The sequence below is a fragment of the Barbatula barbatula genome, assembly GCF_947034865.1.
Source record: "Barbatula barbatula genome assembly, chromosome: 11".
Classification (NCBI taxonomy): domain Eukaryota; kingdom Metazoa; phylum Chordata; class Actinopteri; order Cypriniformes; family Nemacheilidae; genus Barbatula; species Barbatula barbatula.
The window spans coordinates 14,546,267-14,563,248 of record NC_136774.1 but is presented as its reverse complement, the minus strand read 5'-3'; the positions used below and the strand labels follow the sequence as shown (position 1 = coordinate 14,563,248).

General features: G+C 40.7%; 1 protein-coding gene across 5 annotated transcripts; it reads right to left on the bottom strand.

Moving 5' to 3' along the window:
• Nucleotides 1–39: 39 nt before the first annotated feature.
• kdm5bb (lysine demethylase 5Bb) lies at nucleotides 40–16,079 on the bottom strand. 5 transcript variants are annotated; one of them, XM_079468224.1, is made up of 28 exons: nucleotides 16,010–16,079; nucleotides 12,567–12,644; nucleotides 12,236–12,358; nucleotides 11,790–11,960; nucleotides 10,905–10,961; nucleotides 9,051–9,188; nucleotides 8,855–8,948; nucleotides 8,592–8,713; nucleotides 7,844–8,002; nucleotides 7,599–7,718; nucleotides 7,351–7,509; nucleotides 6,970–7,151; nucleotides 6,679–6,841; nucleotides 6,411–6,530; nucleotides 6,055–6,249; nucleotides 5,718–5,899; nucleotides 5,459–5,583; nucleotides 5,194–5,344; nucleotides 4,909–5,023; nucleotides 4,432–4,802; nucleotides 3,855–3,993; nucleotides 3,555–3,734; nucleotides 2,822–2,980; nucleotides 2,276–2,743; nucleotides 2,009–2,105; nucleotides 1,729–1,904; nucleotides 1,014–1,250; nucleotides 40–941 (listed from the first exon to the last, which is right to left on the bottom strand). In XM_079468224.1, exons 1-28 carry the CDS (start codon nucleotides 16,040–16,042, stop codon nucleotides 807–809), a joined length of 4,449 nt encoding a protein of 1,482 aa, XP_079324350.1. In that variant the 5' UTR covers nucleotides 16,043–16,079; the 3' UTR covers nucleotides 40–806. The 5 variants fall into 5 exon arrangements, with proteins under 5 accessions (XP_079324350.1, XP_079324346.1, XP_079324347.1 ...); XM_079468220.1 differs by having other exon boundaries at nucleotides 15,688–16,026; XM_079468221.1 differs by having other exon boundaries at nucleotides 2,009–2,102; nucleotides 15,688–16,026.
• Nucleotides 16,080–16,982: the final 903 nt, after the last annotated feature.

Below are 16,982 nucleotides of genomic sequence, written 5' to 3'. Positions count from 1 at the left end.
CGCATGATCACTGTAACAAAAACAGAATGGACTCATTTTCATATTAGAACAAAGAGTTTTATTCCACACTATAAACTGAGACATTTTTTTAACAAGCTGGTTAAACCCCCACACTCTGACAGCCGCCCCCCACCCTCACCCCTTTAAAACGGCATGAGCAGGTTTTGTGGCAGTTCATTACACTCATCGCTCTGCTACAAATATGACATTTGTGAGTCTGTCACGTATCCTGAATATTTGCCCACCAACTCCAAAATCACCAACACAACTGAAACCGCCGAAACTTCCTGTACTTACAAACAACGTTATTGCTCCGATAAATAAAACTAATCTACAAAGAAAAAAAGACACAACGGAGAGATTCCCAGATGCCGGTGTACTGAAACGGCAGATTTCCAAAAAATAATTTCTCTGTATTTATTATTTATTTATTGTATTTGGTGAAAACGGTTTGTTTGCCCTGTGTCATTTCTGGCTGCGCATGCAGAAGAGACGACCCTTTTTTGGTTTAATCAGAGCGTCTCTCCTCCACGCCAGAAAGCGACACAAATACAAACCCATGCACCACTATATTCATTCAGCATTTAGCATATCATGTTTTAGACGATCACAAACAGTTCGATAGAAGGAAAAAGCTGTAAAAATACCAAAAGTGACCAAATAGTATCATTCAGGACAACAGAGTCCAACGAAATAAGTAAAATAGCACCGTTGTTACAAAGGTCAGAGGTCATGGGTTATGAAACAAGGAAAGGTCAGTTATACAGCCAGGAGAAGGGATGGAGGAAGGGTTTTAGGAGAGCGTTTCACTTCCGGCGGCCCGTGTTGTTTGTGCTGCAGGTCACACACATGTAATCTTCCTCAGCGGCGAGTTCTGCTGACACCCCCACACATATCATATGGAACCACTGGTTACAGCAGTCGCACTGAACCCAGTTCACCTGCAACAGATGGAATATAGTCAAAACCCATTTGATCACACAAACACACACGTAATTGTTACATTCACTCACTTCTTCTCCTTCTGGCTGGAGGCAGCTCTCTGCTGGACACAGAGTCATATCTTCCTCTGAGTCTTCCGATTGAGAAACATCTGACGCTGAGAGCGACGCTGCTTTCCTCTCTCTCCTCTTCTCTGAGCCTATTCGCTGCTTCTTGCTCTTAGGCTTCATCCCTCTGTCCCTGATCTCGGTCTCGTCTCTGTTCAGTCGTCGCTTGGCTTTCTTTTCTGCTGAAGTGATTGCATCTCTCTGCAGAGGAGAGAGGAAAAAAGAACAGATTCATATTTTGCTCTTGATCAGTTTAATAAGCCTTAAAGGAACAGTTCATCCAAAAAAGGAAAATTCTGTCTTCATTTATTCACCCTCAAGTTGTTCCAAATCTGTATAAATGAATTTGTTCTAATGAACACAGAGAAAAAATATCTGGAAGAATGCTTTTAACCAAACTGTTTAACCAAACAATGGGCACCATTGACTATGATAGTAGGAAAAACTGCTTTATACATTTCTTTGTTGTGTTGAACAAAAAGAAGATTTTTGTTGAAGAATGTAGAAAAGCAAACAGTTTTGGGGCTCTTTTGACTACCATTGCCATTTTCCTACTATGATAAAAACTGTTTGGTTACAAGCATTCTTCCAAATATCTTTCTCTGTGTTCATCAGAATAAATAAATGTATACAGATTTGGGTGAACTAACCCTTTAAGGTTGGAAAGTAAGGAGGTTACCTCTGTCTGTGGTGAGGAGGAGTGTTTTTGAGTGAGGTAGGCTGTGTGTTCTGTGTGGGGAGTGTTTATGGTAGGTGGGCCGGACAGCAAAAGTCTGTAGAGCTGTTGAGTTTCGGGTAGAGAAACCTGTAGAAGCAAGCCCTCCACCATAAGCTGCTCAAACTCCTTACTGAGACCTGGAACACACACAGGATCTTATATCACTTATTGTATAAAACAATATTCAACTCTGGATCCCTGGAAATATGACAGTGTGTGTTTATGTGAGAATAATACAGACCCTGGAGGGGGATACATCGCTGCTCTGTGTAAAACACAGTCTGATCCTGCCCAGAAACGCTCCAGTCCTGACACCGGAATGGAGACCCACATAACTGCTACAACAACAGCAAAAATTACTCTTAATTTATTGGAACACACAGTCAACCCATCTAAAATTATTTTGCATAACTGAAAAAGCTAATCTTTACGATTCTTACCCCTTCCTAAAAAAAGGACATTATACAGCTTACAGTACTTTTTCTGTTTGAGTTATATAATATCTGACCTTCCTGTTGTGGCCTGTGGTCCGATGGACGCCGTGTGTAGGGGAAGCTCCTCTGCACTCCTGAGAAAGGTTGTGAGATTCGATGAGCCCTCGCGCTCGCCGCTGCCAGCTGACGGCACGTTCGATCATGTAACGTAGTGCGTCACCCTCTGGGAGCCGCACGCGAATTCTCTGTAGAGATGATAAGAGGGACGTGATATTGTCCAGGGGGGGCTTCGTCGACCGCAGGCATAATGGACACAGCCACGGTTCTGTACCACGGGGATCAGCTGGCCCGCGCACGCACACGCTGTGGAAAGCATCTCGACACAGCTCACACTGTAACATGGCACCCATGGCCGGCTGCTGACACACGCACACTTTGAGAGCGGCACAGTCCGCCGAAGGTAGGAGCTTCGATTCGTTAGCTGCACGAAGAGAGCAAAGCGACTCCAACTCTTTTAAACGCACTTCAGCCAGCGTAAACATCTGAAAAAGAAAAATATGTAATAATGAGTATTTGCGTTGTCTGAAGTATTTGTGTTGCGTACTTTGTAGTGCACTCACAGCAGAGGCAGAGTCTTTGCTGTTTGTAAGTGCTCTCTCCACATCACTCATGCTGTCTAGCTTCACAAGCTTCTTTTTCCCTGATGATGAACATTCGCCTTTGGCCTTCTTCATTTTCTTTTTTGAAGAGCTGCCCGCTTCCCATCTGGGACATAACACCTGCACAGGTGATAAGAAACATTAATTGAACTCAAAAACAACAATTTATTTATAAAAAAGTTAAAAAACAGTAAGTAATCTCTATATAGCTGATAAAGACCTAATAAGTCAATGCTTCTTGCTGACCTCTAAACTTCTATTAAAACCATGAGCCAACACTGAAAAACTAAAATAGCTCATATTAAAGTTCTAAGGTTTAACATTTATCTGCATCTAGTAGTGAGGTTGCAAATTGCAACCAACGGATCACCCTTTCGAAGCACTACGTTGGCTGACACAGAACTAAGATGACGTAGATTGCGTATTTACGAAACGTGCTATGTAGCTATGTTCCCAAAGTAGGGAAGGGCGGGGTCGCAAGATGATTTATTTTTGGAAATATCGTATGTAATCAATAAATGTAACAAAAATATACAAATACGAGTTAAGTTTAAAATAGAACCAGTCAAATAAAAAGCCATCAGCCTAAGGAATTTCCTCCCCCTCGATCATGACCCCTGAGGTTTGTATTGACACAAACAACAACAACAACAAAGGCTTAACAAATCTTTATTGCTGGTTAAATGATCATTACCTCCAACAAAGTGAAGGGGGAGTTTTTGATGAGGAAGGTTTTGGCCGCCGACTCCTTCCAGCTCTGCACCTCCGAGACCAGTAGCTCCAGATGCTCCAGAGCCTCCAGTCGTACTGGGATAGCATGAGCCCTCAGAACCATATCAGAGAGTGAGCCGAGAACTGGAATCTGACCTCCCACCTGCCAACAAAAACATATACGTTCATATTACCTGACAAGAGTATCACTGACCAGTTGTGTACAGTATAGTGTATAGTGAGAATACTTTCTTTAAAGCGGAGTGCAGCTGTAAATGTGTACCTGTAAATCTTCAGCTTCCTGGAGCCATTCTTTAGCCCTGTTGACTGTATCCTGCAGAAGGAGGCAGTTTGGCAGGTATGCAGGCACTCCATCCACCTGAATCAACTGGGAACAGAGCGTTTCCAAACTTTCTGGAGGCCTTAAAAAGAAAACGTTAATTTTAACAATACAATTTGGCTAATTATAGCATCATTCTTGTGCTGCTCTCTGCAGGTACTTAACATCTAGTGCATGTATTGAACTAGACAAATACATTTATGCATTTGGCAGATGCTTTTATCCAAAGCGACTTACATTGCATGATACCATAGATTTGTATTTAAGTATGTGCAATCCCAAGGCTCAAACCCATAACCTTGACATTGCTAAAGTCATGGTCTAACCACTAAGCTACAGGAAAGACTCACTGAATGACCAAATGTCCATATGTTGCTAAAATGGTGGAAATCCTGATCTGTTGCACATGTGAACACCTCTATTATTAGCACGTTCATACTTTGCATTAGCCCCTCGAGTTTGAATTGAAAAGACTGACACTGGCATAGATGTGTATTTGCCTTCTCAATGCTGCCCTCACCTGGCTTTGAGCAGAGCTTGCGCTTTTTCCTCCAGTTCCTCTGAGATTGTGAGCAGTTCCTGCAGGCGAGCCATCGTCCGTTCGATTGAAGGGTGTGGCATCAGTCCGACCCCTCGATCGATCAGCCGACGCATGTTATCCAAAGAGAGACCACATGGGTTGGTCACCGGATCTTCTGCCTGCCGAACCTCAGCCAGCCAGCGCGTCTGCTCCAAACGTTCCCGTAACACCGCCAGTTCCGGAAGAACCACGTCAAACTGAGAGCCCTCCTCCAGCAACGACTCGATCTCGCTGACGGCATCTGCGCTCACTTCATCAGACAGAACCTTCTCACTGTGCTGTTGGAAATCCTCAATGTTGTTCAGCAGCTCCTGAACGAGATAAAAATGGCTTGTATTATATGAGTTAAATCTGCATAATCTTTTGTGAAAGTAACAGTTGTGTGTTTCATCTTTTATGTTCTTGTTCGTGAGTTACCTTCAGAAGCGGTGCCTGCGTAAGGCTGCAGGGAAGGTTATAAAGCTGGCGTACAAATGACCTCATTTCCTCCACGGAGAGCTGATTAGAAGATTTTCCTCCACCTGTGCGGTACCTACAGGCAGATGACAAAGTACAGACATAAACACACAGGCATATAGAAATTTGTCAAATTCACATTTCACATGTCTCTCAACCAAACCAAAACACTGTTAGCAAAAAGATGAAGTCCAGCACACCAAGTAGATATAAATATTTATGTGTGTTTTGCGAGTGTATCTTTACCTAGTCTGTCTCTTGCCGTTTAGCAGTTGCTGGGCAACAGACGAGCATTTCTCAACATCTTGAGTGACCAGTCTTAGCTGACGTAACAGATCGTTCTCTGGAAAAGATCTCTCACCTGACTCCTCCAGAAGGGTGCGAAACACTGTGACATCTACAATGAAAGAGAGTGGGATCAGTGAGACAAAACACAGCTCATATTCCTATACTGGACTGAAGAACTCCAGATGAACAAAACCTCAGCAGAAGTGCTGAGATGGAAACTCACTCCGTTTCTTGTCTAGTTTGGCCTCCATGATTTCTGTAACTCTCAATGCCCATTCATCATAAGACTCTGCCCTCTGTCTCACGGCGTTCATCATAGGGTAAAGGTCATCCAGTGTAAAACGGTAACTGTGTGGTTGAGTATTACACAGAGTGAGACTTTCAACAGGAGTTCTCTTAAGGACACTATACTTTCTACATTTCACTTTCCACCCGAACACCCTGATCAGAAAGGAATCACATGTGCAGAATTTAGGACTCACTTGAGTGTGTAGTTGGAGATGGGGCAGGAGCAGAGGCTGTGGGCGTGGTGCAGACACACCTGGACTCCAGGTCTGCAGGGACAGGTGAGAGCAGACAGGTAACAGGTGGTGCGACACTTCACACACTGTCTCTCATCGTCTGCCAGCAAGTCATATCGGAACAATTCACAGTTGGCCACCCCCTGGAGACAGATAGGTAATCAAATATCAAGTAGAGAAAACAATGTACATATATTTCATACTATAGAATCAGACATTTCCAGCATCTTTATCAAAACGTTTCAGATTCAGGTTTTTAAGGTGCCACTGATGCTGTACATGTGTCTTCCACACTCACCAGCTTCCGGACTTTGTGACGCAGATCTCTCTCCTCTTTGATCATGAGCTGCATGTCCTTTTGTACGGCTGATGCCAGAACCACGTCCAGGCTGTCAGCCTTCATGGCCATATTACACACCATCTCATCATGAGAGAACACGCAGTACCGATTCAGCAGACGGTAGTGATCCACACACTGACGGCCCAGTGCCATCTGATCACACCACAATAACATAAGACAGCAGAAACAGATTAGAGAAGAACACTATCACAGGATAAGATGTAAATATCCATCTGAACAATGCTCTCAATTAGAGACCAGGCCAAGAAAGTTACAGTATTATCAATCAGTTTGACAATGGAATTTTAGCTCACCCAATCCACTGTGCAAAAGTTCACAGCTTCAGCAAAGTTAAAGCCCTGATTGAAGCCGCTGTGATAGGCTCTTGGGAAAGTGATGACGAACTCTCCAGCACACTGATTGGTTCTGTAAATCTGAATGTGAAGGAAAGACATATACAAAACTTCTTCCACATGTACATTTTAGGGTAACATAAAATGTGAGTAATATAAATACATTGAAATAAATAAAAAAACAGGAAAATAAAACATTTAACATGTGTGGGCTCATAATGTTACTCACTGGTACTCCGTGGGCCATGAGTGTGTTAGGGTTCATGATTGTGACGAGCTGGTGGAGGAGGTCTGGCTGAGAATCAAACAGTTCTGGAGCAAGTTTCTTCATCACTGCTTCCAGCTGTTCAGCAGCAAAACCAGGAGCACCATACCAGGTCTTAGGTTCACCCCTAACACAAGCAGAAACACAAAATCAGGGTCTCTGTCAAAGCATATTACCCCTAACCTTTCACCTTCACTGAAATAACAAATACTAACTGTATAGCAATCCTTCCTACAAACATAAAATGCTTATTACCAATGCAGGTAGTTGATGGAGTAGCTCCAGTGGTCCTCAATGTGCCAGCAGAAAGAAGAGAAGCACATGCCTACATAGAGCCATGGCAGGGTCATGCCGCAGATATCTGCGGTGACGTGGGTCAGCACTGATGGTGTCATCATGGCCATGTTATTCAGGTTCCACCCGCACTGAATGTATTTCTATAACCAATCACAGCAAAATAATATCATCAATGATGAGAGAACCAATAAACTCAGTCCAGAATGCAGTCTATAGAATCTATTTCCTCTAAACCTGTCAGATTCACAGAACGATATTTGTACAGTAACAGGAAGTACAACTTATTGATTTAGAAACAGACAATGTAACATCTTAAAATTCCAGATATTCTGTTTGTACCTCATCGTGAGGCACAACCTTAAACTTTCCTCCCTTGATTGGAAAACCGCTTCCGAATTCTTTTGAGGCGATGTCAGCGCCATATTCCACTGTCACATCCTCTTCAATGGTGCCGACCAATCGCCAAAACTCTTTTTCAACAAGCTCTGTGGGCACCATCTGAAAACACCAAAATTTAAAATATAATTTATATTGAGGCCAGTTCTGTAATTGTAAATTTACTAGGCATGAGTCTCGTGGTTACATACATGAACAGGCATGTTGAAATAGTCTGACTTGAAGGAGTCAGCCATTTCCCCAAACGCTTTCAGAGAATAGTCCCTGTACGCTTGCTCGAAGCCAAATGCCTCCTGAGGTTTACCGCACTCCTGCAGAAACACACAAATAATGATACAAACATCTGAAACAAAGCCTGGGCTGGTTCAGCTTCTGTTTTTCTTCCCTTTAAAGATGAACACACATTGTCAGTTTTCTCCACATCTGTTCAACTCACCTGAGCCAGACATTTAGGGCATCTCCAATCTCCTTTAGGAACATCACAGAGGGGCGGGATCAAGCAGAAGGTGTGGTAGCTGTCATCACAACCGTCGCATAGCAACAACCTATCCTCATCGTTTCCTTTTCCACACACTAAACACACATACAGGTCCACCTAAAAAGAGAGAGAGAGAAAGAGTACTTTAATGTTGTGCCAAATTTGTGTAGGCCATGCTTTTAAAATGACATCTGAATTATTGACAGCAGCAATTACGCTACAATTAGCAAAAATTAGGCTAATGCATTTTCCAATATTTTGACACAAATCATTATCAGTTTACACTCTCATTTAAATGTAAACTGACTATGTTTACATTAATATCCACCCAGGACATTAATTTCACGCATTTGACAGTGACCAGGTCCCAAGCACTTTCACAGAACACGTGTGCAATTGCACATGCAAACATTCAAAACTGCTATTATATGCAGAAGTAAAGTTACAATTATGTGTTTCTTTTATTTTTAGCATTAACAGCACAACCAAAAACAGCACTTTAGACATCTTTACTTAAGAATATATAGTCATTACAGTAAATTTGAATAAGATCAACAGAATCAGTGTGTTCCCAGAGTCCTGATGGCATCTGATTTACATGTGACAGAACACCTTAGCATAACATTTGAATATGAGAAAGAGAGAGAGAGAGAGAGAGAGAGAGAGAGAGAGAGAGAGAGAGCTGACTGGAGGAGGTGCAACTCACTATGGTGCTGACTGGAGGAGGTGGAATGTTTTTCATGTAGCGTGATTTGGTTTTCTCTGGCTCAGGTATCGGTTCTTTTATCACAGCAGGTTCCTGCTTCACCTGTATAGGGATCTCCTGCACTAAAACACACAATTGTACACATTTGTGTACTGTAAATAAATACATTGACTGACAAAGCTATTTGAATCGTGTGTTAGTTTGACTGCAGATATTCAGAGCTGGCGAGTCTTGTGAGGTTAGAGACAGAGGAAGCTGCTTACCTGGTTCAAGCTTGGCAACGAAAGAACCCATCCTTCTCCTGAGATTGGGCCTGTTGTCACACCCGTCACCTTCCTCTGACTTAACACAAGCAGACTAAAACAGAAAAAAACACATCAGTCAATGAACCTAAAGAAAAGTGTTACTGTATATGTTGACTTTCACTGGAGAATAGTTTGTGTGTTTTGTAACACTTACCTCTGTTTTCATCCTCTTGGCTCTTCTAGCAGGCGCGGTCGTGTCACTAGGTGGCATGTGAATGTTTTGCCTCTGCAGTAGGTCGTGGGGTTTGTACTCTTTATTTTCGCTGCCACTGACATCATCAAGTGATGGTTTCTGCACACACCGAAGACAAACAAGCAAAAACAACTTTTTTACTATCCTTTTATGCTAAATGAGTGTTTGATATAATAGATAATCAAATTGTTTTTCAGATTAATTTGAACATTTTAGTTAAAGGTCCAGTCAGTAATATCTAGCGGCAAGGTTGCGAATTGCAACTAACCGCTCACTCCACACCCTTTTAAAACACTCTTTATATACCTCTGAAGACCGTGTATATTATATCGCATTTCTATCAATAGATCATCCAAAAAATTATACACTGGACATTTAAATACTTTACACAGAAATATAAATATAGCCGTTTAATTGCCCATAATGATGACATCAAATCAGGATGCCTTTCTATTGTTATACACAAGAGAACTCTATTCTACAGTGGGAATGAGAATTAGCAGAAAATATTAATATTTTAGTCCGTAACCTCAAGCTATTTTATGGCTTTTATATCACGTAAATCGTATATACTACTATTATTGTGGCATCACTTCATGAAAAAGAGCACAGAGAAAGACATGGGTTTGGAAAAGATGGCTGAATAAAAAAAAATATTTTGTGAATTTAACAGTAATTTGTGTAGTGAAAAACTAAAGCATTTTATCTTTGCGTCTTTTAAAGGTTTCATATACAGACAACACCGTTTTCAAAACGATCTGCATTAACTTGGATCCTGAAAAATAAGTAAAATCTTTGAGACCTGTTTTCATAGGTTTCTCTGTCAGTCCCCCATTATGTAAACAATTGGCCGAAGAGCAAAAAATTATTTTAGTCTTTTAATTTAAAATGTTGTGTAAATAGCGTCGTATATTCAGAGCGATCGTTAAACACTATATTTGACGTTCAAGATTTCAAGCACCTGAAAAGGCTCACTTAAGGGGCACTTCTGGGTTCTCCACACTTGACCAGGAAAACTATAAAACTTCACACTGTAAAAACACCCTCTAACATCTACCCCACTATCACTGGTTTCCACACACACAAGCGCTAATGTGTAAATTAAACACCGTTGTAAACTGCGCCTGTGAGTGCAGGCAGGCAAAAATCTTAAACACTCCAGTTAAAACTGGATGATGCCTCTACTATCAGATTACAGATTAGCACAGAGAGAGAGGCTATACTATAGAGGGAGGAGACAGAACAGCTGGAGGTGTAAAGAGATTAGCGTGAACAGAAAGCAGGTCACAGCTCCGTGGGTTGAGGGGAGGGGGAAGGGAGGAAGAAAGGATGTGGCAGAACTCAAAGAAGAAAAAACAGAGTGAAGAGTGAAAACAGAGAGTCAAACAAAGACGAGGGTAGTAGGTGGAGAATGAAAGCAACAGTTTCTCTGCAAAACAGTCGTGGGGGTTTGTGGGGGGCTGGGATGGGTCACTAAAGGTTAAATGCTGTCAGTCACAAAAACACAATTTTTTGCAAATAATAAAGTCCATGAAAACAAAACGCTGGGGTTAAATCAACAAATTTGCAAAAGCAGCAAAAGGAAAAATGTTTGTTTGAAAAACAAACATAAGGAAATCTGAAAAAAGTAAAACACAAAACGTGCCATGAGTATGACCGATTCCAAATATTTTAAACAATTGCCAATCTTTACATTTAGTCTGCAGGGCTATGGCAAGTATTGAGGCCAACAGCAACGATTGAAATGACATAATGACATCACAGCCTGTACAGTATTACAGTTCTGATTAGGTAATGGGGAAGGTTGAAACATACCTCCTCCAGCACAGGAGGTGCCCCAAAACGTGCCAGTTTGGCTGCGAGTTCAGGAGCCTGATGTAGAAAAGAGCACTACACATCATACAGAGATTTGCAGTGACCTTTAATTTCTTGCATATGATACTTTTTATTTTTTATTGTTATTTCAAATAATGTCTAAGTGACAGGAGGAAGCTTCAAAAGTACCCTATTGACATCTGTTGAAGGAAGCACCCTAAAGTGTGAATTAAAGGGATACTTCACCCAAAACTAAAAATGATGTAATCATTTACTAACCTTCAGATTGTTCCAGACCTGTATATATGTATTTGTTCTGCTGAACACACAGGAAGATATATGGAAGAATGTATACTCTTATTCATCATTGACTCTGATAGTCTTAGTTTCCCCTACTATGCCAATAAATGGGGGATGAGTTGTGTCATTCTTACAAATTTCTTCTTTGTTGAGCAAAACAAATAAATGCATACAGGTTTGGAACAATCTGAAGTTGAGTAAATGATGACAGAACTTTCATGTTTGGGTGAAGTATACCTTTAAAGATAAAAATATACTGTCTCTAAAGACAAAGGAAGTCCTTTGTAGCCTTAGCAGTTGCTGTGGCACAAACCACATTAACTCTGCGAAGGGATTATCAGTGAGAATGTAATAAAACACACTATATAACAATAGCCACTGCATTCATCAACGCCAGAATACGGTATAAAACCATCCGCACAGTACTAATAATGCATAACCTACTACTGCCAAGACTGAAGGCCCAGCCTTGATGTAATCTGACCCCTACCCCATCCATCTTTATTCATACACATGCCATGAACTCCTGCCTTGCTCCTGAGCGCTTTGTGCAAAGTGTGTGATATGTTTATATGATGAACATACCAGCAGGTTTGCTCCAGACTGGAAAAGGTTGTACGGGTACAAGACCCGTTCATAATGTGCTCGCAGGTGTGACCCCACAGCTTTGCCAGGTGCAAAACCCATTGTCATGGCGATCTTTGTCCATCTCCTCTCTCTACAAACAATATCAAACCCCCCCTCATCTGCAACCAGCTGAAAACAGAAAAAACGAGATCAGGAGAGTAGTAAGGCCACCTGTACCATGCAGATAAAAAACATTTAGCGTCGTAATTTCTCTGGGTTTATTGGTAAATAACCCAACGGTTACATGAATTACTCTGTGAGATGCACAGAAATTAGTAACAGGTTTCAGATCTTTATATTAACAGGGTTCTTACATAATACGTAACAAACCTAAATAAACTTGAATTGCTTTGTGGATCAGTGTAATACAGTGAAACATACTGCCATTACACAAACTCACTTACTTTGTTGAGCTGATACAGGTCGAGAATTTTCCTCTCCACATGGGGAATTTTGAGCATGCATCCTTGCAGTTCCCAAAATTTGGCAATCTGGTCCAAAAAGTTGAGCTTAACTCTGGTTTGAGCCTTGGGTTGGGAATGGGTGAAAGCAGAATGGAAAAAAAGAATCAGCAATATTATGAATAAGGGTGTTAATTATTAAGTATCCCAGAGGTGGTGCCGATAATATTAGACATCTCAAAAAACCAAATTCTGCTGACAAAGGTGCAAAACACTGACCATTGACCTTACGGCACACGCGCACACACACATTTTCAGCTCTATGTTTATTTACCTCTAGTTCATTGAGTCTCTGGATTCGAGGAGTAAAATGAAGTCTGTCAACATCGCATGCAAACGGAGGTTGCCAGTCCTAAACACACAAAGCAAAATCTACATAACCAACATGAACATTTCCTTCATTTTAGTAAGCAATGATTTGATTTTGGAGTTTTTAATTCATTTCATGCAACATTGTCCAGCAAAATAAAACCAGTACTGCGGACCTTTGTGAATTACATTGTACAGACTACATTCTTGTGCCTTACACCCAGTTACATGTTTTACATAAAACAAACTTCATTTTTGTCAAAAGCACATCCATACAACAGACATTGTCCTTGAGCGAAGATCCTATAGGTCATTACCACCGAAGTCACCAACACCAAAACCTATGACCAAAGAGGTTTCTCTACATTTTATCTTTAGTTTTCTTACTCAGGAGCTTACAGGCACAGTCAAAATGGTCCTTTTAAAAAAATAGGGGCCATTTCTTTTGTTTTGAGATAAGACTTTTATACTGAGACTATTTGGGCCTTGATAAAGAGGGACTATAAGCACTGTTACTGAACTATATGAAACGTCTTAGTGTGACTTTCACTTAGCTTGATCTTGTCTGTATATCCATAACATTCATTTAAATGTAATGCAAACTTTATTGGTGCTGTGTGGTTTGTGGTTTAGAGATTCATGAATGTGTGTCAGCTTAACCAAATGTTTTTAAGTGAGTTAAAAGTCACATCTTCACCCCACATTCTGGTCAGCCTGGCTAAACGGTGGAACTGGGGGTTTTGTTCAGTTCAGCTGGCCTATCTAATAAAGCCTTTTTTGTCTGGGTTCAGCTCATTGTCTTTGTTGCATGTGGTTATGGGAAGCTGTGCATCCCTGTACTGAAAACATGGTGTTTACTTTTGTGTCTAAAGAGATAAAAATGCAACTGTGTCTTCAGAAATGAAATTAATATTTTGATTACAGAGATCAGACACCCACAAACATGATTGAGAATTTTCCTAAGATCAATAAGTGTTAACTTATCTTAGCTCCTCACAAAAAGGATCCCCTCAAATCACTCCTTTTGGTCCCATTGGATCAGACAGGTCTGCGTTTATTCATATTGTGTAATAATCATGCAATTACATAATAAATCAGCATTGGTGCTTTTGAGAAAACAAACACAACTTTACAGTTATCTGATCTAATCTGCTTCAACCTGACTAGGCAGCGCACAAAAATGAATCAATGGTATTTTTCATGAGATAGTCAAAGCCAAAGACATCACACCGTGGCATTGAGTGTGTGCAGATATCCAGCAGTATAGATGGTGGAGATCATTGTTTACTCACACATTTCTATTTGTCAAAATGTAACATAACAGTTCACAATCTAAATTGTATTTTAGATACACATAAGCTATGAACTTAATGTGCATTATGTGTGTATTATGTTTATACATATTCTGAATGCTGTTTAGGCAGCACAGTTAGAGAAAGACACAAAATGGCCAGATGGTTCATTCACTCCAAAGCTCGCAACATGGAGGACGCGCCCGGCCCGAAGATTGAATCCATCCTTTGGGTTCGTCAATAGAATATAGGTCGAACCGAGCGTATATGAACCCCTTAACATTGTGGTAATTCTTTAAAACGCGTCAGGACCCACGACGCAAATAGGTTTGCGGAGTCTTTGTGGTGAATAGCAAGAGCCCATATGAAAACATTTTCATCACTTTAAGCCTTCGAGATCTTGTGAGAGATTGAAAAAACTCACGAATATTGCTGTATGGATATTAACAACGTAAATAGAGCAAAATGTTCATCGTAATCGTGTTGGAGATATTGTAGCCGTTAACCATCGCTTGTTTAATGCAATTACAGTTTCCCTTCTTCTGCGACCTCGTGCGTGAATCGCGTCACGTAGCTGCTAGTTTAATAGATTCTTAGAAGAAACCCAATTCACCCATCAAACACAGAACCAAGGCCCTTCATTTGTGCTCGAGAGCGCTGGCAGAAACCAAAACGGTCATGTTCTTGACACATATAGCCTACTTCAGATAACATTTTCAATAAATAAGAAAATCTTTTTGTTTTAACATTTACAAATGAATTTCCGTCCAATGCCCATAAATAACAAAATAATAGAACAGCCTAATACATATAAATATTATTTGAGAAACCTGTAATGTAAAGACGTAATCAGAATCACAGTTATTTATTAAACTGGGTCAGATTTGTTCAGGAGTAATCGGTTCCGATCCAGGTTGACCCCGTTGGTGTGAACCGCGTGTCATTTTACAAAACGATATTGAACCTACGAATTACATTAACCGTCCGCACAGCACCTATCTTTTGGTCCAGAAGTGCATTTAACACGAATACAACTTATTAATATTTATATCATTACCTCAGTTTAGTTTTATAAAGATTATTTGTTAATATATACAAAGTAATAAAGACAAAAAGGCATTTAAATATTTTTAAGTTGTGTTGAGGTGAAAATGAAAGGAAAGGTTATTTCCGCATTGGCAGGTATCTCCTTGTACGTTTTTGCTTTTTTTATATGGAGATATTAAGGCATTCTTGTATGTGAACGCCTTGTAATCATTATATTATTTGATGGGTTTTCAGCTAGAGTAACTTACGTCAATTAAACGTCAATACCCAAGATGCCGAAACGACATGAGCACGAATTTTATATAATTATTGGAATTTATTCGATTGGAACAACGAGCCCATATATAATCAATAAACACAAGCTTAACATTTAACTAAACTATAACTCTGACGTTTAATTTATAGTAGAATATTAGAACCGAACCAGGCCATACTACACACAGCCCCATAGAGAGACGTTTTCCACAATAATTTCATACATCCGCGACGTTTGCGGATCCAGAACACAATTATATTTCCCATGGGTCAGAATTCCGGGTCATAAAGATCCATAGGTCGTGCATAGACCCAGCAGGGGTAAGAAAGTTGGACTTATATAGCAAGGCTAAAGCAACACACAAAGCGGTTCGGCAGTGCTGTCACTGCGCCGCCATGTTGGGACATTTCCCTTTAAACCGAACTCAGAATCACTCCGCAGACCTGGCCCGGTCCAACCGGTCCGATACAGACCGTCCGGACAGCACTCACCGGCGGCGGTCGAACCTTGCAGATCCCGGTTTTCTCGGCGATGGGTCGGATTTTATTGATAAACGCGAAAGGGTCTGCAAATTCCTCCCAAGTGGGTTCGAACACCGGGCACTCCGGCGGTGGGGTAAACTCGGCCGGGCCCCGCTGGGTCATCTCACAGGTCCGGTTCCGGAGCGAAGCGGAGCAGAAACGAGTCGCTCACCGAAACGGAGACAAAACTTCCTGAGATCTGCAACACGGTCTGTCCGTCTGTTATTCCCCCAGTCCGGCTAACACTTGAACAACACGAACAATCAACACACACACGCACATCCACACTCACCGTGACGTGACTGCTCTTAGGTTGAGACCACATCCGCTCAAAAATCTAGACACGAAGCCAACATGTCCGCTCATTTCAAGCTGTGTACATACATTTTAATGTGAAAATTTGACCGCGGCGTTTACAAATGTGTCAATCTATAAATATATATTTTTTATCGTTGTATAACGAAAACATCTATTCCTTTCTACTCGTTTTTCGTAGAAATGTATACACTAAAAAACTTCACACGCCAACTATACTACTTCCATACAGCACCTTATGCGATATGATGCTACTATATATAAAATAGAAAGAAATTAGTTTGTTACATATATGAGCATATATAAGTTAAAGCTGTCATTCACGTGGAGTCAATCGTAGAACTGTCTATATTCAACGTCAATCATATGCACTGGTGACTTATCAATGCGTAAAAGGCACAATACTATAAATAAACGTTAAACTCCCCCACAATTTATTTCAGACACGTTATGTCTGTATTTCTTTACATTCACTTCAAACGAACAGCACGCGTTCAGTGTTTACCTCCGCGTAAGAATACGTGCAGGTGACAGCTGATAGTGGCCGGGACTTCTTCTTTAAATAGACTTATGGCGGCTGCTCATTGGACAGCCAACACATAGTAAGTGTGACGGATAACACGGGGAGGAGATTTTTAGTGAAGCCCTTTAAAAACTGTAAGGATGTAGAAATAGTTTTATCATGTTGTCTAACTTAAATACATAAATCTCTTGACCGATTCAACTTATCACACAGCTCATTTTAAAAGAACCCGAGTAATGATGATTGTGGATAAAATAATAATCTGTGCACAAAACCATTTTCATTGGTATAAAAATTCTGTCATTTTCAAATAAAATTTTTAGAGACAACAATATTTTGATGGATAATTGAATAACCTTGGTCTGTCATTATGTAATGCAAAAAAACAGGACAAAAATATACACACACAATCCTACAGAAGCAGAAA